Source organism: Castor canadensis, chromosome 18, assembly GCF_047511655.1.
Source record: "Castor canadensis chromosome 18, mCasCan1.hap1v2, whole genome shotgun sequence".
Taxonomy (NCBI): domain Eukaryota; kingdom Metazoa; phylum Chordata; class Mammalia; order Rodentia; family Castoridae; genus Castor; species Castor canadensis.
The window spans coordinates 3,597,132-3,624,666 of NC_133403.1; the positions used below are offsets into that span (position 1 = coordinate 3,597,132).

General features: G+C 55.1%; 3 protein-coding genes across 8 annotated transcripts; 1 reads left to right on the top strand and 2 right to left on the bottom strand.

Annotated features, from left to right (window-relative positions):
- Positions 1-64: 64 nt before the first annotated feature.
- On the bottom strand, positions 65-17,552 carry Selenom (selenoprotein M). Of its 4 annotated transcripts, none has more exons than XM_074061001.1 (8): positions 17,401-17,552; positions 5,578-5,696; positions 3,108-3,373; positions 2,768-2,924; positions 1,286-1,321; positions 1,078-1,112; positions 503-581; positions 65-423 (listed from the first exon to the last, which is right to left on the bottom strand). In XM_074061001.1, exons 4-8 carry the CDS (start codon positions 2,894-2,896, stop codon positions 265-267), a joined length of 438 nt encoding a protein of 145 aa, XP_073917102.1. In that variant the 5' UTR covers positions 2,897-2,924; positions 3,108-3,373; positions 5,578-5,696; positions 17,401-17,552; the 3' UTR covers positions 65-264. The 4 variants fall into 4 exon arrangements, with proteins under 4 accessions (XP_073917102.1, XP_073917100.1, XP_020035800.1 ...); XM_074060999.1 differs by lacking the exon at positions 17,401-17,552 and adding an exon at positions 11,044-11,179 and having other exon boundaries at positions 5,578-10,609; XM_020180211.2 differs by lacking the exon at positions 5,578-5,696 and having other exon boundaries at positions 17,401-17,547.
- Positions 11,122-20,872, top strand: Inpp5j (inositol polyphosphate-5-phosphatase J). 2 transcript variants are annotated; one of them, XM_074060992.1, is made up of 13 exons: positions 11,122-11,254; positions 12,762-13,873; positions 14,134-14,247; positions 14,356-14,464; positions 14,753-14,869; positions 15,200-15,375; positions 15,665-15,776; positions 15,937-16,046; positions 16,205-16,388; positions 19,521-19,658; positions 19,797-19,874; positions 19,949-20,053; positions 20,184-20,872. In XM_074060992.1, the coding sequence occupies exons 1-13, from the start codon at positions 11,150-11,152 to the stop codon at positions 20,739-20,741; spliced, it is 3,018 nt and encodes a 1,005-aa protein (XP_073917093.1). In that variant the 5' UTR covers positions 11,122-11,149; the 3' UTR covers positions 20,742-20,872. The 2 variants fall into 2 exon arrangements, with proteins under 2 accessions (XP_073917093.1, XP_020035782.2); XM_020180193.2 differs by having other exon boundaries at positions 11,127-11,254; positions 12,744-13,873.
- Pla2g3 (phospholipase A2 group III) lies at positions 20,866-27,082 on the bottom strand. Of its 2 annotated transcripts, XM_074060997.1 has the most exons (8): positions 26,473-27,082; positions 25,095-25,227; positions 24,742-24,876; positions 24,217-24,452; positions 23,216-23,345; positions 22,994-23,107; positions 22,623-22,840; positions 20,866-21,806 (listed from the first exon to the last, which is right to left on the bottom strand). In XM_074060997.1, the coding sequence occupies exons 1-8, from the start codon at positions 26,984-26,986 to the stop codon at positions 21,643-21,645; spliced, it is 1,644 nt and encodes a 547-aa protein (XP_073917098.1). In that variant the 5' UTR covers positions 26,987-27,082; the 3' UTR covers positions 20,866-21,642. The 2 variants fall into 2 exon arrangements, with proteins under 2 accessions (XP_073917098.1, XP_020035783.2); XM_020180194.2 differs by lacking the exon at positions 22,623-22,840.
- Positions 27,083-27,535: the final 453 nt, after the last annotated feature.

A 27,535-nucleotide genomic window follows, 5' to 3' on the forward strand; every position in this document is an offset into this window, starting at 1 on the left:
GCCAGGGATGCGAGGTCTCCGGGGGTGTCCGGCTTCCCGCAGCAAAGAAGGAGGGGAGCCTCGGTGAAGGCGGAAGGATTTAGTGGAGCTGGGGGAGGGGAATAAGGGTGGAGGGTGGCAGGGAGGACACCCCCCCCATCCCATTCCTGCTGGCTCGGGGACCCGGCGTCGGCCCTCAGCAAGGGAGGAGTCCCGGGATGCTGAGCGCGTCATTCGGTCTCCGGGGCTCAGGCAGGTTCGCCCCAGCTCGCCGAGGCTCCGGATCTACAGGTCCGCGCGGTCCGAAGCCGCCTCGGGGGGCTTGGCGGGCGCCCACAGGTATTCGGGGGGCACCCGCGCGTCGGGCGCCACCTTGCGGTAGAAGCCGAGCTCCTGCACCAGCGCGTTGATCTCATCGCGGGTCATCGCGCTAAGCGGGATGCGCTGCGGCGAGGGGGCGTGGTCAGCGCGGCGGGCCCCGCCCCTAGCCCCGCCCCCGGCCCGCCTCCCAAGGCCGCCTCACCTCCAGTTCCTCATAGCGCCGGTCCAACAGCACGAGCTCCGGGTCGGCCCCAGGGAGGTGTTTCATCACCAGGTTGTGGCTGCAGGGGGGCGTTAAGGGGGGTGACGGTGGGCAGAAGGGGGTGGGGGACTCGGGGGGCTTCTGATGGGAAAGCAATGCCTCCTTTGCTGAGTGCATATTCTGTGCCCTGGGTTCTAAATAACCAAAAGGCCTTTCTATTAGTCAGTCTCTCTCGCCTCCCCAGTTTGGACACCACCTCGGACTCCTCTGGACAGTCCACAGTAATCAGTTCTACTTGTCAGAGGAAAACCATGTGCTTGAACTCTGGGGCTTGAACTCAGGGCCTATGCCTTGAGCCACTCCACCAGCCCTTTTTTTGTGTGATGGGTTTTTTTCGAGATATTGTCCAGGGATGGCTTTGAACCATAATCCTCCTGATCTCTGCCTCTTGGGTAGCCCAGATTATAGGCGTGAGCCACCAGCGCCCGGCTTCATGTGCCATCTTTTCACAGTTAAGGGGAAGGAAATTCTTCAGGTACCCTCCCCATCTTCCCATCCCCAGAACAGAAGGATACTAGAGTGGGATGTCCTGAGTGACGAAGGCCTTCACCTGGGGAGGAATCAGAACATCAGAAAAAAATGACCCTTCCACAGAGAGCCACTAAGGTCATACAGCAAGTTAGGCCCAGGCTCCTGACCCCCAGCCTGTCATCACTGAAAACAAGTTGCCCACTCCTTAAGAGGTGTGGGGGGAAGAGCCAAGGATCCCTCCTTCAAACTCACCTCCTTCAGGCGGTTTAGCTGTCATCCTCCACAGGTCTGGGGGGGGGGAATAAAAGGGGTAAATCAGGGGTCTGTCACATCTGACCCCAACCACACTCCCAAGACCTCATCCCTGAGTTGAGTGAGGCTGTGCATTATCCCTGGAAGAGCAGGTCCCAAGGTGTGAAAGAGGTAGAGTCCCTTGCGGGCAGGAGATACTGGGTACAGGTGGGAAAACTCAGGACTAGAGACACCAGGGAAAAGAGGTCCAAGAGCAGAGACCCACAGGGAGCTTGTCAGCCCTGGGGCTCCTGCCTGAACACCCTATTTATGGTTGACTCCCTATGCCCAGGAGACAGACATGATGGCTTTGCTACTTTCAGGTAATAGAGACCTAGGCCAGGTCTTTGGATCCTGAAACCTCAGGGGATAAGGCAGACCAGAAGAAAACAGCGCAGTACTACTCCAGATGGGGTCCCCCATTAAAGGCACCTGCCATCTGGTCCCTGCCCAACCCCATGGAGAGCTGGCTGGCTTTGCCAGCCACCTGCACCCCAGTCCTACAGACCATCTGCCTGCTTCCCTCACTTGGGAGGATGGCAGGGTCCCTCCTGACATTCCCTGAGAGCACCCCAGGACCAGCCAACCTCTCCAGGCCTCCTTTATTCTACCCTCTCTTCTCAGAAAACTAAAGCCCAAGTTAGGCACCAGTGGCTCACGCCTGTAATCCTAGCTACTTGAGAGGCAGAGAACAGGAGGATGGAGGTTTGAAGCCAGCCGGTGGGCAGGGGGGAAGTTTATGAGACCATATCTCAAGAAAAAAAAGTCACAAAAAAAGGGCTAGTGAAGTGGTTCAAGGTGCAAGTCCTGAGTTCAAATCCCAGTATTGAAGAAAAAAAAAAAAAAAACCCTAAGGCCCAGAGAGAGGCTGTGATGGTCCAAGTCACTTCACAAGACAGGCTTAGGAGGGCAATTTCCTGCCTGGGGAGAGTCGGGGATTGCTGTGAACTAAGTGTTGGTAACCAAGTTCCCAGTTCCTTTCTCTGGCTCCTGGACTGTGACAGTAGGCTCCCAGAAAGTCTTCCCTCCCCCAGGAGAAGGAAGAGAGACTCCAGAACCGGAATTCCAGGAAAAAGTGGAGAGATGGGGAAGGCAGGTTGGACTCCCCAGGGCAAGTTTGGGAGCATGTAGACTGGAGAAGAGTTAGGGGATCAAGGTGTCCAGGGGCCTGCTGTCTGACCAGATGGGGAGCAAAGCAAGGGTTCGGGGTGCCAGGCCGCAATGTCGGTGTCTCGGACTTGCTCACTGGAGCCAGAGCATCATGAGCTGGGGGCAGCGGGAAGGATGGTGCGGGATTCATCGGAGAGGGAAGGAAGGGGATTCGGGGATCGGGGTGTTTCTGGGCCATATAAGGGTCTGATGCTGCAGAGGCCCAAAGTACGGGGGCCCGGGGGTGGGGGGGGCAGGGTGGGGGAGGGGTGAGGTTGGCGTGGGAGCTCTCACCTCCACCCGAGCCCGGGCCAGGCCTTGAAGTCGGTTCCAGTCAGGCCGGTAGGTGGTGGCGGCAGTGGCTGGAGCCACAATTGCTGCGAGAAGCAGCAGCAGTGGCGGCGGCAGCAGCAGGAGGCTCATCGGTACCCGGCAGAGGATGATCCGCAAGCTGGAGGCGAAACCGCCCCGGCCGCTGCGCCACGTCTGGGCCCGCAGGCTGGCCCCGCCCCTGCCGGAAGCCCCGCCCCACCGCCGCGGACCACGCCCACCAAAGACCACGCCCCTCAATAAGCCACGCCCCCCTCCCGCCAGCTCCACGTGTGCTGACCCAGCTTCTCGCTGATCCTCGCACCTTTACTTTCCGGGTCCCCAAAATGTCCCTGCTCCTGCCGACTGAGGGAGTGAATCCTCCCACAGGATGTGACCGGGCAGCGTCACCTCACGCCACCAGGGGGTGCAGGCGGGACGCAGATGGACACCAAGGTGTCTGGGTCAGAACTTTCTAAGACAGGGAAACTGAAGCCTGGGAGATCCTTGTTTGTACATTTCACGTGTTTGGATGCAATTGCGATCAAGATTTCCATCCCCCACATGGTGGTGACAGGAAGATGACCTATTCTGTGGGGGGAAGGGGAAATAAAAATTAATAGTGAAAGTCGGGGGGAGGAGGGAGGAGAAAGGAAAAAGATGGAGGGGATAAATCTAACCAAGATGTACTGGAAACACTTTTGTAAATGTCACAGTGTACTCCCAGTACAATTTATAACAGGCTAATAAATTTAAAAATGAATAATTATAATAAAAGTATTGAATAAAGCTTTGCTAAAGAAAGTTAATAATATACATAAAACTCCTTATCAACTCACTCATCAAAGCCCCATGAACTCCTTTTTGCAGATGAAAACACAGGCTCAGAAAGATGAAACAGACCTGGACGCTGGGGGCTCACTCCTGTAATCCTAGCTACTTGGGAGGCTGAGATCAGGAGGATCTTGAATGGAGGCCAGCCCTGACAAATGGTTTGCAAGACTCCATCTCTCCCCACCAAAGGAAGTTTGTGTGTGTCTCAAACAGAGCACCTGCTTTGCAAGCACAAAGCCCTGCGTTCAAACCTCAGCTCTATGCTCGCCCCCTCAAAAAAAAAAGGTGAAATAGATTAAGTTGTGAAGTTCAAAACATTCCCGTGCTCATCTCCCCAGACCAAAGATAACTAAATCTTGTTATCTGACTCCATCAGGGAAGACACAAGAAATAGGCAGCTCTTTGTCACAACTGTAGATTCAACCAAGATCAAGTTGAAAATATTTAGAGAATAAAATCTGCATATGTACGGAACACGTGCACTTTTTTCTTGTCCTTTTTCCAACCAATATAGTATAAGAGCTGTCTACATAGCGTTTATTATAAGTTACCTAGAGGTGGTTTAAGGTACCTGGGAGGACACACGCAGCCATTTTATAAATTGGGTCCTAGAGCCAATCCCTGGCAGATAGGAGTTCTCTGTGCTGTTTCCCAATAAATCTGCAGGGCTGGCAGAGTGACTCAAGTGGTAGAGCACCTGCCTAGCAAGTGCAAGGCTCTGAGTTCAAACCCCAGTGCTGCCAAGAATAAAAAGAAATCAAAAGAAAAAGAAACTTCAAACCCAATAAATCTACAGAATCCTTCTCGACACCGAGCCAAGGCTGCACTGTGATTCTCATAGATCACAAGTGTTGTTGCCTTCCTGGACATCTTCCTCCATTAAAAAAATGTATATCAAAAATTGGATTTTAGGACTGGCAGAGTGGCTCAAGTGGTAGAGTGCCTGCCTAGCAAGTGTGAGGCCCTGAGTTCAAGTCCCAGTACCGCTACAAAAAAAAATTGGATTTTGCAGCTGGGCACCAGTAGCTCACACCTGTAATCCTAACTGCTCCAGAGGCTGAGATTTGGAAGGGTCAAGGTTCAAAACCAGCCCAGGAAAATAATTCATGAGATCCCCCATTTCCTAATTAACCCGAGCAGAATGGACTGGAGGTGTGGCTCAAGCAGTAAAATGCTAGCTTTGCAAGCGTGAAGCCTTGAGTTCAAATCCCAATGCTACCAGAAAAAGAACAAGGTGATAAAACAGCAATGTAACGTCAGTTGGGAATTGTGATGCTTTGTACTGCAAATCACACACTTGCTCAAGGCAATCTGCTGGCTCAAATAATTTCTTTTCGTTTTGTTTTTGGCAGTACTTTGGCAGTACTGGGGGTTAAACTAAACGCCACTTGCTTGCTAGGCAGGCAAGCACTCCACCACCTGAGCCACTCCACCAGCCTTGCAAATAATTTCTTAAAATCCCAATAGACTGTGACTGTCAAGTAAGGTTTGATCCAGTAATTTAGTAACCAAAACCTGGTCTCCCTCCATTCTACTTTTCATAGCGTCGGCTGACCCATATGATCGACCCCCTGTCAGGATTGACTGAATGAGTCAGGCACCGGTGGCTCACGCCTGTAATCCCAGCTACTTGGGAGGCTGAGATCAGGATGACTGCAATTTGAGGACAACCTGGGCAAATAGTTCACAGGATCCCAGCTCCAAAATAACCCAAGCAAAATAGACTGGGGGTGTGCCTCCAGTGGTAGAGCACCTGCTCTACAAGGGTGAAGTCCTGAGTTCAAATCCCAGCCCCACCCAAAAAAAATGGCTGAATGAAGATCGTAGGTAGCTAATGAAGTCACAGGCATCCTCAGCCATGTCTAATAGAAGGGTAGTCTTTTTTTTTTTTTTTGCAAACTTGTCAGGAGAAAAAAATGTTTTCTTTTCCAAATCCCCAGCAAACATCTCCTTTATCTCACCAGTCCCCTCATGTCGAAGCCATGTGGCACAATATTGGTCGTCTCCTTCACCAACTGAAGCCCATTCCTCAATTGAAGCCGTAGCCAGGGCACGGGCAGAGCCAATCATGTTCCAGTTCCTGTTAAAAAAGGAGGTGGGCGGCCGAGTCTGGGGTCTCACACCTGTAATTCCCAACTTCTCAGGATGTGAAGACGAGAAGAATCTCAGTTCGAGGCCAGCCTGGGCAAAAAGAGTTAGCATGACCTCCCTGCTGAAAGCAGGTTTAAGCCAAGGCATGGTGGTGTATGTCTGTAATCCCAGCCAGGCAGCAGGATACAGCAAAAACATGAGCCCTTCTCTGAAAAATAACTAAAGCAATAGGGGCTGGGGGTGGGGCTCAAGTGATAGAGCCCCCGCCTAGCAAGGTCAAGGTCCTGATGAGTTCAATCTTTCCACCCCCAAAGAAAGCTAAAAGGAAAAAAAAATCCACAAAGTAAAAATGGCCATCTCTTGCTGCATGAGATAATTGGTGAATTATTTTTCTCCTTTACACAGTCTCTGTATTTTCTACAAAAAGTAGATATTAGCTATGCACAAATAATAAACCTCGTTTACAAAACAATGGAACATATGCAATCGGTTCCCCCTACCCAAACCCCTATATATCCCAGCAAGGACCCCCCAGTGCCTCACAGAGCCTGTGGTTTATACCCCGGGGTCCCTTGTTGTTTGCTGGACAGAGGCCACCAAACCACTCTCATTGCATTAACCTGGACACTGTGGCCTGTAGGGACCATCGCTTGGGCTGCTGAGGGCTGACCAGCCAGCCAGTGGAACAGCCATGGAGACAGTGGGCAGAACAGTATCAGGAACGTTCTGTCATCAGCAGCCTGGTAGGCCCAAGACCTCCCAGGACAGATCTCTGCTCTTAATCCATATGCCCTTAGTGAGCAGCATGTTTTCTCGGCCAGCAACCTTCCTTAGGTGGGGCTAGGACTGGGAGTTAGTCTGTGAAGAAGCCAGGCATGGTGGCTCACACCTGTAATCCCAGCTACTGGGGAGGCTGAGATCGGGAAGATCACGGCTTAAGGCCAGCATGGGCAAATAGGTCTTGAGACCTCATCTCCAAAATAACCAGAGCAAAATGGACTGGAGGTGAGGCTCAAGAGGTAGAGCTCCTGCTTTGCAAGTGCAAAGCCCTGAATTCAAATCCTTAGTCCCACCAAAAAAAAAAAAGAAAAGAAAAAGCAGGTCAGTTTGCAAGAGCCAATGACAAGTACTTGCATTTCTAGCACTCAGGCAGGAGGATCACAAGTTTGAGGCCAGCTTAGGCTACATAGCGAAACCAGGTCTGAAAACAATTGAACAAACAAACAAAACAAAAATCAGAGGATTTAGAAATGAGTTCGAGCAGCATGGAGTCAGGGCTGAGGCAATGATTGCACTTAGTCTTCAATCTGTGACAAGGATTAAAGCTCAGTGTGTGACCAGAGTCATGGCTCAGTCAATGACTTAAGTTCAGGGCTCAGATTTTGATCGGATTCAGGGTTTAAGGTCAGGGCTCAGGGTATGACTAGAATAAGCAGAATTTGCATGGCTCAGAGTCAGAAATCAGCCTGAGTTCAGGGTTTAGTAAATGATTAAACTCAGGGCTCAGTTTGTGACCAAGATCAGAGTTAATCTTCCACCAGAGCCAGGGGTCAATCTAAAACAAGCATTAATCTGAACTGGGGTTAGAGATCAGTCTGTGATTAGGGCTCAGTCTTAGGCTAGGATCAGGGCTTAGTTTGAGTCCAGAATCAAGATCTCAAGTTTGTATCAGTCTTTCATTAGGCTTAGATCAGGGTTCAGTATGTGATTAGAGTCCAGGTTCAATTCTAAGGTGATGATCAGAGCCCAGTCTACAGCTGGAGAAGAGGCTCAGTCTTGACATGAGATCAAGGCTCAGTCAATAACAAGATTAGGGTTCAAGCTGGAAGTGGGATCAGGGCTTATTCTAGCTCTCTGCTGTGTTCTGGGGTCCAATGGAGAAGTTTTTGGAGACATGGAAGCCCAGGAGAGGTCAGTCTATAAGAAATGAGAGTCCCCAGGCCAGCTTAGCAGCAGGTACCCACAGCAAGCATCCCCTTGCCTGTTAGCATCTTCTAACCTACATGGCTCTGCTGCTTGAGGTCCCCTTGCACCAGAATAAAAATAGCCACTCAGTTCAGAGCAGCTGACAGCGGGTGCTGGGCTGCCTAGGAGGAGGGGGAGCTGAGGAGAGGGAGGACAGAGGCCTGAGCTCAGCCCCAGCTGTGTGACCTTGGGAAAGTCACAGCTCCAGAGTGGGAGCACGGCAGGCGAGGATGACTGCCTGCCCCAGAGGGTGGGAAAGGGGCCGGTGACACAACATATGGCACTTGAAACCTCCGTGTGAGGTCTTGAAAGAAATGCTTTTTTGTGTGTGTGTGCTCTTTTCCATTCATCCTGTCATGTAACAGGATGACACGCTCTATACATTTTCTGGACATTTCTCAGGGCATGACCTTCATGGTAGACCGGGGTGACCAGGGAAAGAAAAGGAAGCAGAGCTTGCTGTAACATCACCATCTCAGGTGCCCCTGGCAGGAGTGAGGAAGGAAAAAGGAAATTTCTCTCCCTTCCCAGCTCAGGATGGGTTGAGTTGGAGCCAAAAGGCTGGGAGGGCACAGGGCCAAATTTTGCATCCTTTCTCAGCCAGAACAATGCACACCCCAGCACTTGACATCTGCCATTCTCTCTGACTCCCAGGGCCTCCTGGATTGTCCCCCTAAGCTGGGGTTCTAGGGTCACCCCTTCTGTGGGGGGAGAATTTTCCCACTAGCTCCCTCAAAACAGCATCCATGCTTTGTGCTCTACTGGGCCACCTTTCTTCCTGTATCCAACGGAAGACTTGTGACCAGGCTCACAGAGGAACTGTGCAAAGTGTCACTGACCTGAACAGTCTGAGGAGCACCCGGGGAAAGGCCTGGGTGACCAAGTACCCTCTGCCTCCTTGCATCCTCACTCCCACCCTGCAGAGTGAGCGGAGGGAGGGAGCCAGGAGGGGGCCTCCAGAGACAGCAGCCGTCTCCAGGGGGGCGGTTCTCCCTGGCAGCTGCCCCCAGCCTGCCGCCCTGAGACCAAGATCCTGTTATCAACCTCCTTAGTCATCACAGCAAGAGCACAAATATAGCTCCCACCCGCTGTGCTCTCAGCAGGGGCCCTCCCCATGCCACCCCCTTCCCCTTCCCGGAACACAACCACTCCAGGCCTCAGTTTCAGCATCCACCAAATGGGTGGATGATGACGGTGATGGTGACGATGGTGACAATGGTGACAGCACTGAAAGCTGTCTTTGCTTGTACCACCTCTATGCCAAGCACCTCATATGCATCATCTTGCTTAGTTTTCCCAGCAAACGGAGGAGATATTTACCAATTTTTTATCTCCCTTATGCAAATTAGGCATCTCAGTGACCTCTCCAGGTAAGTGGCAGTGGCAGGGCCAGAATTAAAGTCCCCCACTGCAGGTCAGAGGTCAGGAACAAAGATGCTGAGAAATTCTCCGCTGTCCCCCTGGGGCCCAGGAGCCCTCTGCACGCTCATTTGCACGACATTTGCGTGGCTTTCAAAGAGCATTGCTGTCCCGGTTCCAGCCTAGGATTGGTCCCAGAGGTTTCACAGGGTTGCATCAGGAGCTGGCACCCTTGGGTGCCTGTTTCCTCATTCGTATAAAGGGAGTCAGAGGACCGGGCCGTTCAAATTTTCCTTCCCTCTCTGGTGATCTGAGCACCACCATCAAGTCCACTCTCACATTGTCACTTACTGCCACCCCCACCTTCACGGCCAACTCCACCCCCACCTCTTCCACCAGGCCCCTGGCCACCAGGCGTCACTCTACCTTCAGGCCACTACCTCCACCATCCCCTGTGCCTTTGTTGTCACCCCCACCCCGCCATCAGCATCTCCTCCCACTTTTCCCACGCTACCTCTCCACCTGGATCACATCAGTGTCAGTACCCCCACTTCTGTCATCACCGACCTCACACCCATGACTAGACACCCCCATCACAATCTCCACCATCACCGTCCAAAGACCTGTCTACCCCAGCACTCTAATATGACCCTAATACGATCTGAGTCTTTTTTCTTGGGGGCTGGAACTGGGATTTGAACTCAGGGCTTCATACTGCTAGGCAGGTGCCCTACCGCTCGAGCGTCACCTCCAGTCCATTTTGCTCTGGTTATTTTGGAGATGGGGTCACGAGAACTATTTGCCCAGACTGGCCTTGGACCTCAATCCTCAACTTCAGCCTCAAAAGTAGCTAGGATTATAGGCGTGAGCCACCAGTGCTGGGCCTGGCCTGAGTCTTTGTCCCTGGAATGTTCAGTCTCACAAAGATGCTAGCTGGGAAATGCAAACTAGACCCAGAGACAGTCCCGAGGAGGCAGGAGAGGAGCAGGAGGCATCTGTCCACGTGACCTTCACATGGGGGATCCCAAAGAAGACGCAGAGGTCCAGAAGTCTGACCATTTTCTATCCGAACTGAATTAAGCAATCTAGTTATTGGATTTCAGGGGCTGGAGGCAGAAACAGCCCACAGGCATCCATGTCCAGGTCTGACTCTCATCACTCACTCACACTTCTAACACATTCATTCATTCATTCATTTGTTCAATCAGCAGACATTCCTCTAGGCCTGTTGCAGACTGGGCCCCTGCAGCTCTCACCTTGACCTTCCTGCCAAGTCTGTTCCCCCCAGTACTGGACTCTTCTCCACCCCACTTCCTTCCCCCACACCTCCAATTTACCTCCTGCCTAACTTGGATCACTGAGTTTCCTTCCCTGAAACTCAGATTGTCCTAGTTCCCCAGGTGACCTTGAGCAAGTGGCCTCCCAAACCACACCCAGTGAGTGCTGGACAGAGGAAAGCTGTGGGGGGGTGATACAGGCCTGGTGTGGGGACATCTGAGGGCAAGAGGTGTCCGCAGAAGAGAAGGAGCTGCTGCTGAGGCTAAGATGGGAGAGTGGCTGGAGCCTGGCTGTCTGCTTCTGGAATGGGAAGAATGGAGCCAGGCAGGAGGTGGAAGGGGGGAGGAAATGGAGGGGGTGACAGCAAGACCTGAAAATGGGGCAAGGGTGGGGGCCAAAGCAAAGCCCGAGCTAGCTTGGAGTCAGGAAGGTCAGTGGATCAGAGCAGGGACTCAGGTGTCTCTGAGGCCCTGGAGAGGGCTCTGACCTCAGAACCACCTGTCCCTATCTTATCGGCAGGTGTATCTGTGCCCCTCCCTGAAGCCAGGGCTGGCCAGGCTTCCTGGATAGAGGGTGGGAACAGACAGAGGACCTTCTCCAGTTAGGACCTGGGCTAGGCTGATGGACACTCCTCCCTCTCCTTGGCTATTCCAGCCCCAGCAGCAACTAGAAGGGCTCCCATAGGGCAAGCCACCTCGTCCTGGCCACCTCCTGGCTGAGAATTGTGCCTGTACCTTTAAATTCTCAGCAGGTTGAAACGGCTGGTGACATCACTGGTTCCCGGGAGCTGAGTTGCTGGAGCTGGAGCCCAAGGGAGCCGGGCTGCTGGGGGCTGCAGACATGGAGGGCCAGAGCAGCGGTGGCAGCAGGAGACCAGGGACCCGGGCTGGCCTGGGCCCCTCACCTGCACCCCATGTGGTTTCTAAAACTGGGATGTCCTCCAAGGTAAGACCCCTTCAAACCTGGCCCTCTATTTCTGATCCCTGCTCTCACACCCCCACACACACTGCAGGCACCCTGGTGCCCCTGGCTAAAGAGCTGGCACTCCCCTATACCCACCAAGCAGGGACAAACAGGAGGTCATCCTGGGGGTTAAGGGGCAGTGATGGGATGCCCAGAGAGAGAGATGGAGTCAGCCATCTCCAAGAGTCCCCAGAAGAGCCCTGAAGAGCCCTGCATGGGGCGTCAGTTGTTCTCTGGCTTTGCTGTGTGACCTTGGGCAAGTTGCTTGTGTTTTCTGAGCCAATGCAAAATGAGGGGGTTTGTGTCTGAAGACTAGAACTGTGACATCTGGGATGTCTTAAGTTGTTAGTTCTGGAGGCGGTGTGGTGCTTGGGGAGGAGGGGACACACACAGTGAGACACTTGGAGCCCAGGAGGTTGTCCAGAATGCAGTCTCAAAGAACTGAGTTTGGGGCAGGAAGGTGGAGTTTCAGGTTCTCTGAACCGAGAAGGACATGGGGCAGAGACAGAGCTGCATCTCTGGAGGCACGGATGGTCCACCCTAGGGTGAATATAAACCTTCTTCTGTCCTCCCTGCCAAAAGACACTTTATCCTGGCTTCATGATACAGGATGGATGGGGTGGGGAAGCAGATCCCTGAAGATTTTCTGCTGCTGGCCCGGCTTGCCAGACATAAAAGGGACCTGCTTGCTGTCCTCACAGGTGGGGGAGAGGGTGGTGGGGTAAGAGAGCACAGCCCGGACACAGAGAGCTGTGACACTTGGCGGGGGTGGACTGATTGCACAGCGCTCTGTGGAATTCGAATAAATGATACCTCAGGACATGGTGTGATCAAGGACCCTTCTCCCAGCCCTTTTGTTCTACAGACAGGGAAACTGAGGCCCTGGGCAGAGAGAGGTGCTTGCCTAGAGTTACACAGCACTGGGCTGGGAATCTACATGGCCAGCCTCATTCCCCAAATCTTGCTTCTGCGCCCTTTTTCTTTTTTCGTGGGACTGAGATTTGAACTCAGGGCTTTGCTCTTGCAAAGCAGATGCTCTACTGCTTGAGCCACACCTCCAGTCCTCTTTGCTCTGGTTATTTTGGAGATGGGGGGGTCTCAGGAACTTTTTGCCCAGTCTGGCCTCAAGCCTCGATCCTCCCTACCTCAGGCTCCCTAGTAGCTGGAATTACAGGCGTGAGCCACTGGTGCCCAGCAGTTCTTGCCTCTGGATGCAGGGAGTTGATGACAGAGCGGGGCAAGGAGTTTGGGATGTAGTTTGTAGTGGAGAGGACAGGGTTTTCTGTCCTTTTTCCTCCAAGAAAGAAACTGACCTGCAGCAGAATGGTTTGAGTTAGATAATAGGAAGAACTCTCTTGGTAAAGATGTGCCTTTCTCAGCTAGATGGGGTCTGTGCTGGAGTCCATGTGGGAGTCGAGGTTCCACCCCCCTAGTTAGGGTCACTCTGAGTCATTGACTTGCCCTCTTCAAGGTGGACTCAAATTTTCAGCCTCCAGCAAAGAACACAGCCCCAAGACCGTCAGAACCAAGGTTTGCTCTGTCACCCGTGGGGCCAAGAGCAGCTATGTCACCTCCCTCAGATGATCCAGAGCTGGCTCTATCATCTCCCCGACCCATCCTGACTCCACCGTCTACCCCCGGAGGACAGAAGAGAACTCCTGCCCAGCACAGTTCCAGCCTGGCTCCAACCTCCGTGGGTCAGCTGGTCATGTCTGCCTCGGCTGTGCCAAGGCCTCCCCCAGCCGCCCTGGGGCCCAGTCTGTCTCCAACTTCCAGGGACCAGAATCAGTTGTCACCCACCTCCATAGGATCTAAGCCAGCGCTGGCAGCCTCAGGCCTGAGTCTGGCTCTGGCCTCTCAGGAGCATCCCCTCCAGTCCCCCTCCAGTCTTTCCCCAGTGTCCAGTCCAGTTCTGTCACCCTCTCAGGAGCAGACCCTGGCTCTAGCATTCACGACATCAGCCCCGGCTTCTATGGGACAGACACCAGCTAGACAGAGAGACACCCTAGCCCCCGGCCTTCTCCCCACTGCCGAAGGGTGTCTCCAGCCTCCAGCTCAGGCACCTGGTCCTATGAGTCCCCCATCCTTGATCCAAACCTCCCCTGACCCTCAGTTTTCCTCTTCCTTTCGAGCCCGGCCTGAAGCCCCCTGTAACAGACCTGAGGATCCTGTCTTGCCACGGCCACCTCAGACCCTGCCCTTGGAGGTGGGCTCTGGTCTTCCAGAGCCTGGCACCCGCTCCCTTGGACTTTTGTCTCCTACCTTCCGGCCAGGGACCCCCTCAGGCCAAACTGTACCCCCACCTCTGCCCAAGCCACCCCGGTCTCCCAGCCGCTCCCCCAGCCGCTCCCCCAACCGCTCTTCCTGTGTATCCCCGGCCCCTGAAGTGGCCCTCGTCAGGCCTGCCACCCAGAGTCCAGGGTCTGCCACCCAAGGTGCAGGGCCTGGCAACCCGGGTACAGGGCCTACAGGACCTGGCAGGAGCCTAAGCCCTAACCTTCAGGCCCGAGATGCTCCAGTCCCCATCTCTCCTCCTACATCTTCCTCATCCTCCTCCTCTTGGTCAGCTCAACCTACCTGCAAGAGTGACCCCGGATTCCGGTGAGGGTCTCTCGGTCATTGGGGTTTGAGCCTGGAGACTAGCCGCTCTTCCGGGGTGGTGATGAATTGTAACTGATGAAGGGAACTGGCTCCTTCCTCAGTCTATCTCCTCAGGGAGTCTGGTAGGTGGGAGGTTGAGCCCACCACCCATCTTCCTAAGGACTTACACCCACCCTGCCTCAGTTTATCAGTGAGCTCTGTGGGAGGGTGAGGAAGTGGTACCCAGCACCGGGATTTACCTCCTGTACCTCTGTTCCCAGGATCACTGTGGTTACATGGAATGTGGGGACTGCCATGCCCCCTGACGATGTCACATCCCTCCTCCACCTTGGAGGTGGCGATAACAGTGACGATGCAGACATGATCGCCATAGGGTGAGAGGCAGGGCGGGTGGACCCCTTCCTAAGCCCCTGGGGCCTCCAGAACCCTCACCCATGGCAGATGTCCTTCCAATATGATGACAGCCTCGTCCCCCTCCCCAGGTTGCAGGAAGTGAACTCCATGATCAACAAACGGCTCAAGGATGCTCTCTTCACCGACCAGTGGAGCGAGCTCTTCATGGACGCTCTGGGGCCCTTCAATTTCGTGCTGGTAATGACCTCTCTCACCCTTCCCACAAGCTGGAGCCAGATTCCTGGCCCCAGCTCTGCCCTGACTCCCCATGAGGGGACAGTGGGTCTCACTGGTGGCCTGTGAAATAGGAGAATGAAGGAGCAGACCTTAAGGGACCAGAGGAAGTGGACTTGTGGGGGAGGGTCGTGCAGTGGCCTAGGGATCGCGCCAGGTTCAAGTTCAAGTTCCAGCACCCCTAAAAGGAAAGGGCCAGGAGAGGCAAATGTGTTGTGTCCCCGCCCCGCACCGTGTCACCTGCCCTTGCAGGTGAGTACAGTGAGGATGCAAGGCGTTATCCTTCTGCTGTTCGCCAAGTACTACCACCTGCCCTTCCTGCGGGACGTACAGACCGATTGCACGCGCACCGGCCTGGGTGGCTACTGGGTGAGCGTGGGAGCGCCCCGGGAGGGAATGCGACCCACAGGTGGCCCTTGAGACGTTCCGCGGTCCCCCATGCACCTGCAAGGTCCCCTCCGCACGCACACTGCACCCTTTACCCCTTGCAGCCTGCCCCTCCCCAAGCACCGCCCACGGCCACGCCCCCCGGCGCAGGCCACGCCCCGTCCTCTCCCCGCCCTTTCCATCCAGGGTTCAGGCACTTTCCCTAGGACGCACCCCTGTCCATCCCGCCCAGGGATGATCTTCCGCCCGTGACCTGTCCCGCCCTGCCACGTATCCCACCTGCCAGTCACCTGTCCCGTCCTGCCACCTTAGGGTAACAAGGGCGGAGTGAGCGTGCGCCTGGCGACCTTCGGGCACATGCTCTGCTTCCTGAACTGTCACCTGCCCGCGCACATGGACAAGGCCGAGCAGCGCAAGGACAACTTTCAAACCATCCTGAGCCTCCAGCAATTCCAGGGACCCGGCGCACAAGGCATCCTGGATCACGAGTAGGGGCGGGGCGGGGGCGGGGCTCTCAGTGAGAGGGGCGTGGCCTTGCGGAGGGGGTTCCACCCCCAAACTCATGTCCTCCAGACCCGCCCCCCACCCTGTACACACTCCCCTCTGCTCCTTGGCTGACTGAAGGCTCTGGTGCCACCCAACATCTCTAAAAGCGCCAGTGTCACCGGGTTGGATGTGGGGTGGGGGTGGGGGTGGGGGTGGGGGTGGGGGGGTGCAGGAAGGATCTGGATTGATCCCTTGCACCCCATGGACCCACTGCCCCCCACCCATGAACAGCCTTGTGTTCTGGTTTGGCGATCTGAACTTCCGCATTGAGAGCTATGATCTTCACTTTGTCAAGTTCGCCATCGACAGTGGCCAGCTACATCAGCTCTGGGAAAAGGACCAGGTGGGGAAAGTCTAGTCCCAAACCCCAGCCTCTCCCCAGCCCCCACCCCAGCACACAGACGCACTTGTACCTCAAAGCTATGGTCCTTGTCCTCACCTGCCCCATCTCATCTCTGGATTCTGGAAAACCCAAGGTGTTGTCCACTTCTGGATTCCCACAGCTCAATATGGCAAAGAATACCTGGCCCACCTTGAAGGGTTTCCAGGAGGGGCCGCTGAACTTCGCACCCACCTTCAAGTTTGATGTCGGTACCAACAAATACGATACCAGGTGAGGCCTGGGATGGGGTGGGGATGTGGGTTGAAGTATTCTGGAAAAGGGAGACTGTAGGGAGAGGAGCCAGAGGCAAGGGGGAGGCAGGGGGAGGAGGGGCTGTGCCTTGACCTCACACCCCAACCCCTGAAACTAGGCTACTGCACCCATTGCAGTGCCAAGAAGCGGAAGCCAGCCTGGACGGATCGCATCTTATGGAAGGTGAAAGCTCCAGGTGGAGGTCCCAGCCCCTCTGGTCGGGAGAGCCACCGGCTACAAGTGACCCAGCACAGCTACTGCAGCCACATGGAATACACAGTCAGTGACCACAAGCCGGTGGCCGCCCAGTTTGTCCTGCAGGTGAGTCCTGACCTCATCCTTCCCTTATGACATCTTCTGGCCCCTCTGAGCATCCTGCTGTTCCCCAGTAACTGTCTGCACCTGTCCTCAGCCGTATTTCAGACGAGGAGGCGGGTGAGGCTCAGAGACACCGCATCACTTGCCCAGGGCCACACAGCTATGAAGAGGAAAGGTTAGGATTTGAATCTAAGCCAATCTGATTGCAGACTCCATGTCTTTTCCACTAATTTCTGACTGTCTCTCTTCTCAGAAAAGCTTAGGGCCACTTATATTAAAATTCATGTATAGCAAGACCAGCAGAGTCAAAACCCCACGTGTCGCTCATTACAGAGAGGTTAAAAATACAAACCCAAACTTGAAACAGGCTCTGTGAGTTTAGAACAGTTAACCCTCCAGGCCACCATGTTCTGTATGTAGGAATTCAATCAACTACAGATTAAAAAATATATTCAGAGGGCCAGGCACCAGTGGTGCACGCCCGTAATCCCAGAGATCAGGAGGATTGCGGTTCAAAGCCAGCCTGGGCAAATAGTTTACGAGACCCTATCTTGAAAAAACCCATCACGAAAAGGGGCTGGTGGAGTGACTCAAGGTGTAGGTTCTGAGTTGGGGAGTGGCTCGAGTGGTAAGAGCACCTGCCTAGCAAACTCCCTGAGCTCAAACCCCAGTACAGCTAAAAAAAAAAAAAAAAAAAAAAAAATCAGAAAAAAAGTAGTAAACAGTTTTAGACTTTTTTGGTCATTTTTCCCTTAAATGATACGGTGTAACAATTATTTGCATATAAAGAATTGTCATAAGTAGTCTAGCAATGATTTAACATGCACAGGAAGATTACATGTTTATATGCACATATTACAAACCCCTTTATATGAGGGACTTAGGTATCTGGATTTTGGTACATTGCTGAGAGATGACTGTGTATTTCAGATTGAGTTTCCTGGTTGCCAGAGTAAAAAGGGCTAGTCCTAGACTATCAGAACTAGAAGCGAAAGACCATGAAGTGTTAACTTACTGTTTTTCTCAGGAGGCATCTGGGGCCCACGGCACAGCAGGGCTCCGTGAGAGAAGCAGAGCAGGCTAGGTCCCATCTTTCCACCCTGAAACCGAGCTCGGGGTTCTCTGCGTCTCTGGATCTGATAAGGAGCTGTGTAGGCCAGAGAATGTTTTCCCTGGCAACTTTGTCACATGACCCATCGGTGGGACACTGGCCAATGTCCGCAGCTGGGAATGCAGATCTGCCTGTGCCTGACCTCCTGTGACCTTTGGTAAAGGGCCTGGCATGAGTTTTGGCACTCAACCGGGAACCTCACCCTGAAAATTACTACTTTGGGTGCCTCACCTTGACCTTCTTGCCTTGTCCAGGACACTGTCCCTGAAATGCTGTTACCTGGAGCTGAGGTTCCAGCTCGATGGTACAGTGTTTCCCTAGCAGGTGCAAGGCCCTGGGCTCAATCCCCAGGACCACAAAAAGAGAAATTAATAAAACAACAATAATTTTAAATCTTCCCATGAGCTGGGCCTGGTGGTGCACACCTGTAATCCCAGCACTCAGGAGGCTGAGGCAAGAGGACCATGAGTTTGAGGCCAGCCTGGACTACACAGTGAGACCCCATCTCAAAAAATAACAAAAGCATCATTGCCTATTGAGCACCAACTGTATCTCAGGCACTTTACCTATGCCCCCTCTCTGAAAATCTTGGGACTCAGCTGTCCAGTTCTTCCTGTTTTTTGTTTGTTTGCTCCTCGTTGGTGGCACTGGAGTTTGAACTCAGAGTTTTGCTCTTGAGCCACACCTCCAGTCCATTTTGTTCTGGTTGTTTTGTAGAAGGAGTCTCACAAACTATTTGCTCAAGCTGGCCTCTAACCTCTATCCTCCTGATCTCAGCCTCCAAGTAGCCAGGATTAGAGGCTCAAGCCACTGGTACCCTAGTGTCTCCTTCCTGTTTTCCTGGGAGGGAAACCAAGGCTCAGAGAATTTAATTTCCTTACCCGAGGCAACACAGTCAAAATGTGGTTGAGTGTTTTGACCTTGCAAGGCCCTGGAGGACATTTCAAGCAGCCGTTCTGCAAGGAGTCCAGAGGCAGGGAGAGAATGTTCCAGTTTCTTCTGGAACAACTTGGCTCAGAAGCCGAGAGAAGAAAACCTGAAACCAGCTCAACAGGGAGCAGACAAAGGCCTGAGCTGGCACCACCTGAGCCCTTCCCTTAGGGACACAGGTGGCCAAAACCCTGGCTGCCTGCCACCCCAGGCAGAAACACCACCATTCGGATGGCCTCCGCGCTTACCCCCACCTCTGACCTGGCTGTTCCCAGGGGGCAGATAGTTCATGGCCTGTCAGTAATGGGCCCTTAGTACTTAAGACTCGGTGGGGAAACTGAGTCTCAGGATGGTAGGGCCTTGCCTGAGGTCACACAGCAAGTTAGTGACAAATGAAGTAAGATCTCCAGCCGCTCACCTAGGGCTCTCCTCGTCTGCCCAGTTATGCTCAGCGTACCCCAGAATACCCGGATGTGGGACTTTACCTGTCTCCCTTTTAGGATATAGGCAAATCATTGATTGAGCACCTGTTGTTAGTCTGGGAAGCTGTGAATGCTTTACAAATGGTGTCTCAGTGACTCATGTGTTGGATAAGAGCCTGACAATGACCATATATAGGATTGGATCACTTCAAAGCTGAATTCCAGACAGGGCTGGGCACGGTGGTGCATGCCTGTAGTCTCAGCTACTAGAGAGGAGGAATTAGAAGGATCACTATATGAGGCTGGCCCCTGGCAAAAGCAAGAGACCCTATCTGAAAAATAACCAAAGTAAAAAGGGCTGGGGGCGTGGCTCGAGTGGTAGAGCACCTGCCTAGCAAGTGCAAGGCTCTGAGTTCAAATCTCAGTACTGGCAAAAAAAAAAAAAAATTAAAAAGCCGAATTGCACTTAGCCTGTAAAGAGGATCTGGGCAGAAGGAACCCTGAGTTGGCAAGCTGGATGTTTGACATTTATCCTAGACCTGTTCTGCCTCAGTTTCCCAGTCTGTGAAGTAGACATCTCAGTTGATGTGCCCTGACTTCAGTCCTGGGTGCATGGCATGTTAGAGGGGGTCTTTCCTAACGTCCCCTCCTGTCCCTGCTTTGCGTGGGCAGTTTGCCTTCAGGGACGACGTGCCTCTGGTGCGGCTGGAGGTGGCAGACGAGTGGCTGCGACCCGAGCAGGCCGTGGTGAGGTACCGCATAGAGACCGTGTTCGCCCGCAGCTCGTGGGACTGGATCGGCTTGTACCGGGTGAGAAGGGCAGGGGTGGGGCGTGACTCGGGGGACAAAGGGGCCTGGAGGAGCAGCTGGGCCTCAAGGGTCACAAAGAGGCTGCCGGGATCCGGCCCTCGGTGTGAGGGGTCACAGCCGTGATTGCTGTCGCTCTAGGTAGGCTTTCGTCACTGCAAGGACTATGTGGCTTATGTCTGGGCCAAACATGAAGATGTGACTGGGAGTGTCTACCAGGTAATTCCTCACTGCCCTGGGGACCTCAGGACTCGGCTTGGGAGCCACCTGACCCGAGCCCCTGTGCCCACCAGGTGACCTTCAGTGAGGAGTCTCTGCCCAAGGACCATGGGGTCTTCATCCTGGGTTATTACAGCCATCACCATAGCATCCTCATCGGTGTCACCGAACCATTCCAGGTACCCAGGCCTGAGCCCCACGTCAAGGTCATCACTGTCACATCTGTGACCTCAGCAGCTCCACCTCCCAAGGTCTGCCAAGAGGGAGGGTGAAGCAGGGTCCCCCCACTGCACCCTGTCTTCACCCCAGATCTTGCTGCCTACCTCGGAGTCGGCCAGCAGCACCGCCGACAGCTCGGGGACCAGCTCGGACGGGGAGGATGACAGCACCCTTGAGCTTCTGGCACCCAAGTCCCGCAGTCCCAGTCCTGGGAAGTCCAAGCGACACCGTAGTCGCAGCCCAGGCCTGGCCCGTTTCCCTGGGCTGGCCCTCCGGCCCTCATCCCGTGAATGCCGTGGTGCCAGCCGCAGCCCCTCGCCCCAGGGTCGCCGGCTGCCCCGGGTGGCCCCCAGTAGGGGCAGTGGTGACGGCAGCCGGGGCAGCAGTGAGGAAGCACCTTTGGGGCCGCCTGGCCCCTGGGTTTTCCCACCAGCTGTGCCTCGAAGTCTGGGCCTGCTGCCAGCCCTTCGCCTGGAGTCTGTGGACCCCGGTGGTGGTGGCTCTTGGGGACCCACCAACCCCAACAGCCTGTCTCCCAGTCCCCAGGGCCGGCAGGGGCTGGAGGGAGGTCACCCGGGCCCTGAGGACGAAGGTCACAAACCAGCCTGCCTCTCTCCTGCTGCTCCCACATCAGGGGTGGCCAACTGATGGTCCCCCAAAACTCAGTCCTGGCACCTCAACTGTGACAATCGGCAAAGTCCAGCCGGGGCCCCCCAATCCGGGATGAGAAGGGGAGCTCTGGCAGACGTCCAGTCCTGGAATTAAATTCTCCAGCTTCACTTCTGGCTCCTTCCTGACTCGTTAGCGTGCGGGATTAGCTGTCATCTCCTTTCAGCTGGACCCATTTCCCAGATGAGCACCACTGAGGCCTCTAAGAAGTCAGGCCAACGGCTCGAGATCAGACACCAGAGAACAACACTTCGGGTGTGTGTGAGAGAGAGGTGGTGTTTACTGGGCCCTCAGCCCTGCGTGTTACATTTTCAGTCCACGTACATCAAGTCACTTAGTCCTTAGCAGCACTACGAGGTAGCTCTTGCCCACAGCTCCCTTTTTCAGAGGAGGAAACCGAGACTCAGTACGGGGGAGGGAAATCCCTGCCCCAGAGCACAGATGGGGTTTGAATGTAGGTTTAGGGTAAAAGGAACGGGCACAGCAGCTATTAAAAGGGAGGAGGGTGTCGGGGAGTCCTTCTCACTGTCCTCCCTCCATCCTGGATTCAGATGCAGACACTTCTGGGACACCCCTCATTTCCCGCCTGCTACCCCAGGCCCCACAGCCAGGTTCCCGGGGACTCGTGTTAATTTACAGCATGGACCTCGACTTCTGGTACCTCCCGAGGCTGCCACAGCGCCACACCCGGGCTCAGAGAGGTTGTGCCACAGCACAGCAGGAGACAAGGTCCAGCACTGCAGGTGGCCACCTGGCCTCCCGGCTGGCACACTGCAGTATAAACCATAGACCCGAAGCCGAGGCTTCTGGGGACCAGGCTGTCACCGAGCCTGCTAGCTCCTGAATTTTTGCTGTCCTTTGGGTCTCTGGGCTGCCTCAGCTAGCTGCAGGCACTGGTTATAGAATGACTTGGGGGTCCCTGGGGACTCCGAAGGCCACACCTGCCCCTCGCCTGTGCCTTTATCCCAGAGTTGCAGTCGTCTCTGCCGAAGTCGCCGCAGGTGCCGAGCTGACACCTTGATGGCCCTAGGGTCACTGGAACAGCTGCGGGAAGAGCACAGAGGGGACAGTGGTCAGGGGTAGCAGAAGACCACCCTACTCTGCAGAAAGGGAGAGCGAGGCCCAGAGCGGAGCAGGGATGGGGTCATGGTCGCCAGCAAGGTAGGAAGGGTAGGATTACACCCAGAAGGGGACAGAATATGCTGGGCGCCATTGGCTCACGCCTGTAATCCCAGCTACTTGGGAGGCTGAGATCAGGAGGATGGAGGTTCGAGGCCAGCCATCTCCAAAATAAGCAGAGCAAAATGGCCTGGAGGTGTGGCTCAAGGGGTACAGTGCTTGCTTTGCAAACACAAAGTCCTGAGTTCAAACCCCAGTCCCACCAAAAAAAAAAAAAAAAAAAAAAATTATCAGAAGGCAGAATAAACCTGGGCTGCTATCCAGAGCCCTGGGTTCTGCTACTAGCTGACTGTGGAAGCCCGAGCCAGACACCGAGGCCTCAGTTTCCTCATCTGTCAAATGGGAATTACTACGGAGCTGGCTTTGACACTCAGAACCCAAGCGCGATGTGCGGGTGGTCTCGAGCTGTGACCGTAACACACATGCCTTTGGTCCCTGCAGCATTTGGGGGGCTTATTTGGGGGGGAAGGGGTATTGGAGTGGACACTCAGGGCCTTGTACTTCCTAAGCAGAACTCCTACCACTTAAGCCATGGCGCCATCACTTTTTAGGTAGGGTTTTTATTTCTGCATGGAGCCAGCCTCAGGCTGCAATCTTCCTACCTACAGCTTTCCTTCTAGCTGGGATGAAAGGCATACACCACCGTGCCCAGTTTGTTGATTGAGATGAGGTCTCACTAACTTTTTTTTCCCCTCCCGGGCTGGTTTTGAACCACGATCCTCCTGATCTCTGCCTGCAGAGTAGCTGGGATTATAGACGTGCACCGCCACACCCGACTTTCCTCCAGCTGTTTTACAGACAAGGAAACAGAGACTTGGAAAGTTTCAAGTCGTCTGGGACACCCAGGACTAAACGACAGGGCCAGGATGCAGCTCCCCAGGCCAGGTGCAGAACAGGACCTGGGGGATGGATCAGGACAACGATCACAATGGGACTTAGGGATCCCCTGACCCTTTTCCCACTCCCTTGGTCCAGGCACACAACTGGGGTACCTCTAGGCAACCTGGCCCTAGGGAAAGCCCCCCACCCCTCCTGGCTCCGCTGTCACTTACCCTTTGACCTCAGCACAGTGCAGTGGAGTGGCCAGCTTGAAACAGATCGTGCCGAGCCGTTCCCCAAGCATGGTGCCCACGGCTGGGCCGTGCAGCCTCAGGAAGCGCGCCAGACTGAGGGCAGAGGCAGGCTCAGGCTGGGGCAGGATGTCACCAGCCAGGTGTCCCTTCCCAGCGCCCGGCAGCAGGCCGCCCACCCCCACGGGGCCCAGCTGGCCTCACCGGCGTGTGCAATTGCAGTGGAAGAGGGGCTCCCGGGCGCCACTGAGCAGCTGGAACTTGGTTTCCTGGGGCTGGATCCGGTGCTCACAGTGGTCCAGGTGGAGGAAGCCGCGGCAGGCCCGGTGGGCACCTGGGGGTGAGGGAGGGGGTGGTAGTAAGGGGAGCCAGGTCCAACCGGGGAGGCCCCATCCATCCAGGGAAAACACCACCAGTACATGTGCTCTGTCACGCTCTGTCTCCTGTCCTTTGTGCATCTGAGTGTCACCCATACGAGACACACATACACACACATATAAATAGTGCCACCGTGAGAGCAATCAGGGAAGGCTTCCTGGAGGCAGAGACTGCTAATCTGAGACTGCGAGAGGAAGAGAAGAGGAAATGGGCTTCAGGCAGCACAGCGTGTGCAAAGGCCCAGAGGTGACAGAGAGCAAGCTGTGCTTGTTATTTTGTTTTCTGAGGTACTAGGGGTTGAACAGAGTACCTCATCTGAGCCACACCTCTAGCCCTTTTTTACTTTAATTTGTTTCATTTCGTGTTTTTTCTAGAGTCTTGTACTTTTGCCCAGGCTAGCCAGGGACGACGATGCTCCTACCTCTGCCTCCCGAGTAGCTGGGATTACAGGGCTGCACCACCATTCTTGGCCTTGCTTTTGTTCTTAGATGTGCTTATTGTAGGCAGAAGTTGCACCCCCCCAACAAATGCAGGCTGCATTTGAGAAACCAAATGAACTTTGTGAGACCGGAGAGGCCTGAGAGCCTCTGGGTGTTGGGACTTTGTCAGTTGAGATACAAAGAAGCCATGATGGCAGGGGGACAGGCTCAGTGGAGCGCGAGTGACACAGTCGATTTGTGGATTACGGAGGGAAGGATTTGATGGGAAAGGGTGGGGAGACCCCAGGAAACGTATGGAGCAGGGAAAGGGGCAACTCCCTCCGTGCACACGGGGGTAGGGCCACCCCCCCACATTAGGACCCCCCCAAAGTTAGGTTCTGAGCTTACTCTGAGGTTTTAGGCCATCCCGTGCTTTCCGGGGGGCTGTAGCGTTGGCTCTGTTGGGGTGCCTGGACCCTTTATGCTGTGGCCACTTCTTCTGAGGGCGCTGCTTGTGTCGCTGTTTTCTGGGGGCTGGGCTCTGGGGACTGGGGGTCCAGGAGGTGGGCAGGGAATTCCAAGAGGCGTTGTAGAGGGTCCTGGGCTGGAGGTGGGCGAGGGCGACTGGGCCGTACGTCTTACACCTGGAAGGTGGCAGTTGGAGGCATTTGGTGATCTGAACTCCCTGCTCCCAGAGACCCCCAGGTTTGTCCCCACAGAGACAAAGTCTCTGCCAGTCCTATCCCCATCCCACAGGGTTATAGGAGGCACCCAAGAAGGGTTTAATTAGGCCCTGGACCCCGACCTAAAGAAAGGAGGACCTCATTCCCTGAGGACAGACAGACAGACAGCCCTCCCTCACCAGGGTCGGGCTCAGATTTACCCCAAGGAAGGAACTGGCTAGGAAGGGGACCCAAGGGGACATCCACGTACCCGCCCCACCAGTACCACGCCACACACGCCTCCTGCTCCTTCAGCACAAAACAGGGGACCTCCAGCACGTTGAAGAAGGCCACCCCCACGACGTCCGAGATGGAGTCCTGCTGGTTCCTTAGACACTGCTGGAACCTGCCCCAGGGCTGACATTCAGGTCCCTGCACCACAGGGGCCTCCTGGCTCCTCCTGCAGGCCATCTGCCACCCGGCCAGCATTTGGAGCTCCAAGAGTTCCTTCTCTGGGGACTCAGCTCGCTGCTGATCTCCAGGGAATCTCTGGGATCCTACACTCTGGAACTGGGTAACTCTGTCCTGTCCCTCGGCCCCAGGCCCTCCCTGCCGGCCACCAACCTGGCATCACAGTCACAGTGGGAGATGGTGTGGAAGCGGAAGTTCCGGATGCCATAATTGTACTGCAAGGGCGAGATGGTCTGGGGACAGCGGTCATGTTCGCGACAGCAGAGATCGGGGCCCTGGAAGAGACCTGCGTGGGCAGAGGGAAAGGAGCAGCAGCTCAGCAGTGTCCCAGGCACCATATGCCACCTACGCCCGCCTGATCCTGACCCCAGTCCTGATGCAACGCCCCCCCATCCTCCCTGGGTAGCCTTGGGCAAGGCATTCTCCCATGAGACCCTCACAATTTCAAAGCTTACGCCTGTAATCCCAGCTACTTGGGAGGCTGAGATCGGGAGGATCGCATTTTGGGGTCAGCCTGGGCACATAGTTCACGAGACCCCCCCCATCTCTAAAAATAACCAGAGCAAAATGGACTGGAGGTGTGGCTCAAGCAGTAGATTGCCTGTTTTGCAAGCGCACAAGTCCTGAGTTCAAATCCCAGTCCTACCAAAAAAAAAAAAAAAGCTTACAGAGAACGCCCAGCTGCGTTCCCTTTTGGGTGCACGTCAATCCACCCGTGAGCACATGAGATTGTCTTTCTTGGGGGGATTGCAATCTATCCCTAGAGTTCCCAAATAAAACTCCAAAGTGAGGATTGTGTAACAGAATGACGAAGAGGCAGGGTGCCACCTTTCTCACTAGCACAAAGAGGAGTTGGGTGGCAGCCTGTCCCACTCAGGTTCCCAACCCTCTCCCCACCCTCCGTGCAGACACGCGGACAGCGACTCACTGCAGTCCAAGCCTTGACTGGGCAGTTCCCATGTGCCTGGCACTTTCCACACCCAAACTCAACCGTCCTGCCAGGGAGTGTCACCTTCATTTTACAGGCGAGGAAGCTGGGCGTGGTGGTACACACCTGTAATCCCAGCACCAGGGAGGCCAAGGTAGGAAGATGGTGAACTCAAAGCCAGCCAGGGCTAGTTAGGGAGACCCTACCCCCAATGACAACTGCAGGTGAGGAAACGGGTTCGGAGAAGGAAAGTGACTTCCTCGGCATGAAAGTGCTGAGGTGGGATTTGAACACAGCACTTTGAGTCACAGCACCGTTCTACTGAAGCCTCCGCTTGGGTAGTGGCTTTTTGGCTCAGCAGACCCTGGATCCATCCCAGCCTCCCTCAGATGGTGACTAATGTGGAATCCTAGGTTTGATCCATGATTTCATCTAAGCGTCCCATGGTTAAGAGTCATAGTCACCACCGTTTTACAGACAAGGAAATCGAGGTTCCGAATGGCTAAGTCACTCCCCTAAGGACACACAGCCTGAGAGAATGGGGTCCAGGACTGTATCCTGCACTTCCCCCATCAGACGCCCACCCACACCCCAGTGGCTCACCCAGCTCCGAGGAGTTCGCGGCCGAGTCCCCAAGGCCACACCACAGCGTGCCAGGCATGGTCCAGCCTCTCTTCCTTCGCAGGTGTCCCCTGCCAGCCGTTCCTCTCTGTCCTGCTGCTCGCTTCTCCCTGGCCCCTGCAGGACTCTCCTCGGACCCTCGACAGCTCTCCCACTGACTCCCCAGGGTGGCCAGTGCTGCCTGCAGCTCCGGCCCGGGGCTGTGGATGAAGGCCCCCCGGGTGGGCTCACGAGCACAGAGGTCACCAAAGGCTGCAGTGAGCTCTGGCTCATCCTGCCGGCTGCACACTTGCAGCCTGCCACGTGCGTCCCAGTGGGCGTGGAACAGAGCCAGGCCCTGGTCATCCTTGCTTAGGAAGATCAGAGACCCCAGATGGCTGCCAGGGATGACCCTAGCCAAGTGGCAGGAGGTGCTGTCCCAGTAGTGGGTGGGGGAGGCCCCTGGAGCTACCCAGAGGCAGGCCAGCACCCCCAGGAACACTGCCAGGACCCCCATTCTGCCCTAGCCCAGCCCTGTCAAACAAAGCCCCCTGGCTGCCTGCCCACGAGGCAGCCTGGCTCTGCCCAGCAGGCCAGAGTGGCCGCCAATGAATGGAGCTGCAGGAGGAGGAGGAAGGAGGCAGAAGTATGGGGTGATCTTTGGGCTTGTAACCGAATCCAGGCTGCTGATTGGCTGAGGGATGCACTTTGTGGGGCCCACGCCTCCACTCACCCTGCTCTCTCAGCACCATCCAGTCACCTACTGCCACAGCCCCGCCTGGATGGGGACTGTGAGAGCCAAGGCCCTGAGCTATTGAGGTTGGGGTGGGGGGGCTTGGAGGATGTGCCTCCTCCTAAATTGTCCTTGTCCTCCCAACCCAGTGGTGGCTGCTACACCCGACTCCATCAGATTGAAAGGAGACCATGGATCAAGGTCCTGGATGAAGGAGACCAGGGCAGGGCTAGGGCTCTGGGGCCGCCACCCCGGGAGTTCCCAAGGCTTCTGGGAAAGGGGAGACCTGTCCCCAAGCTCAGGTTCTGGTCCTGGCTCGTAGAAAAATTCTTG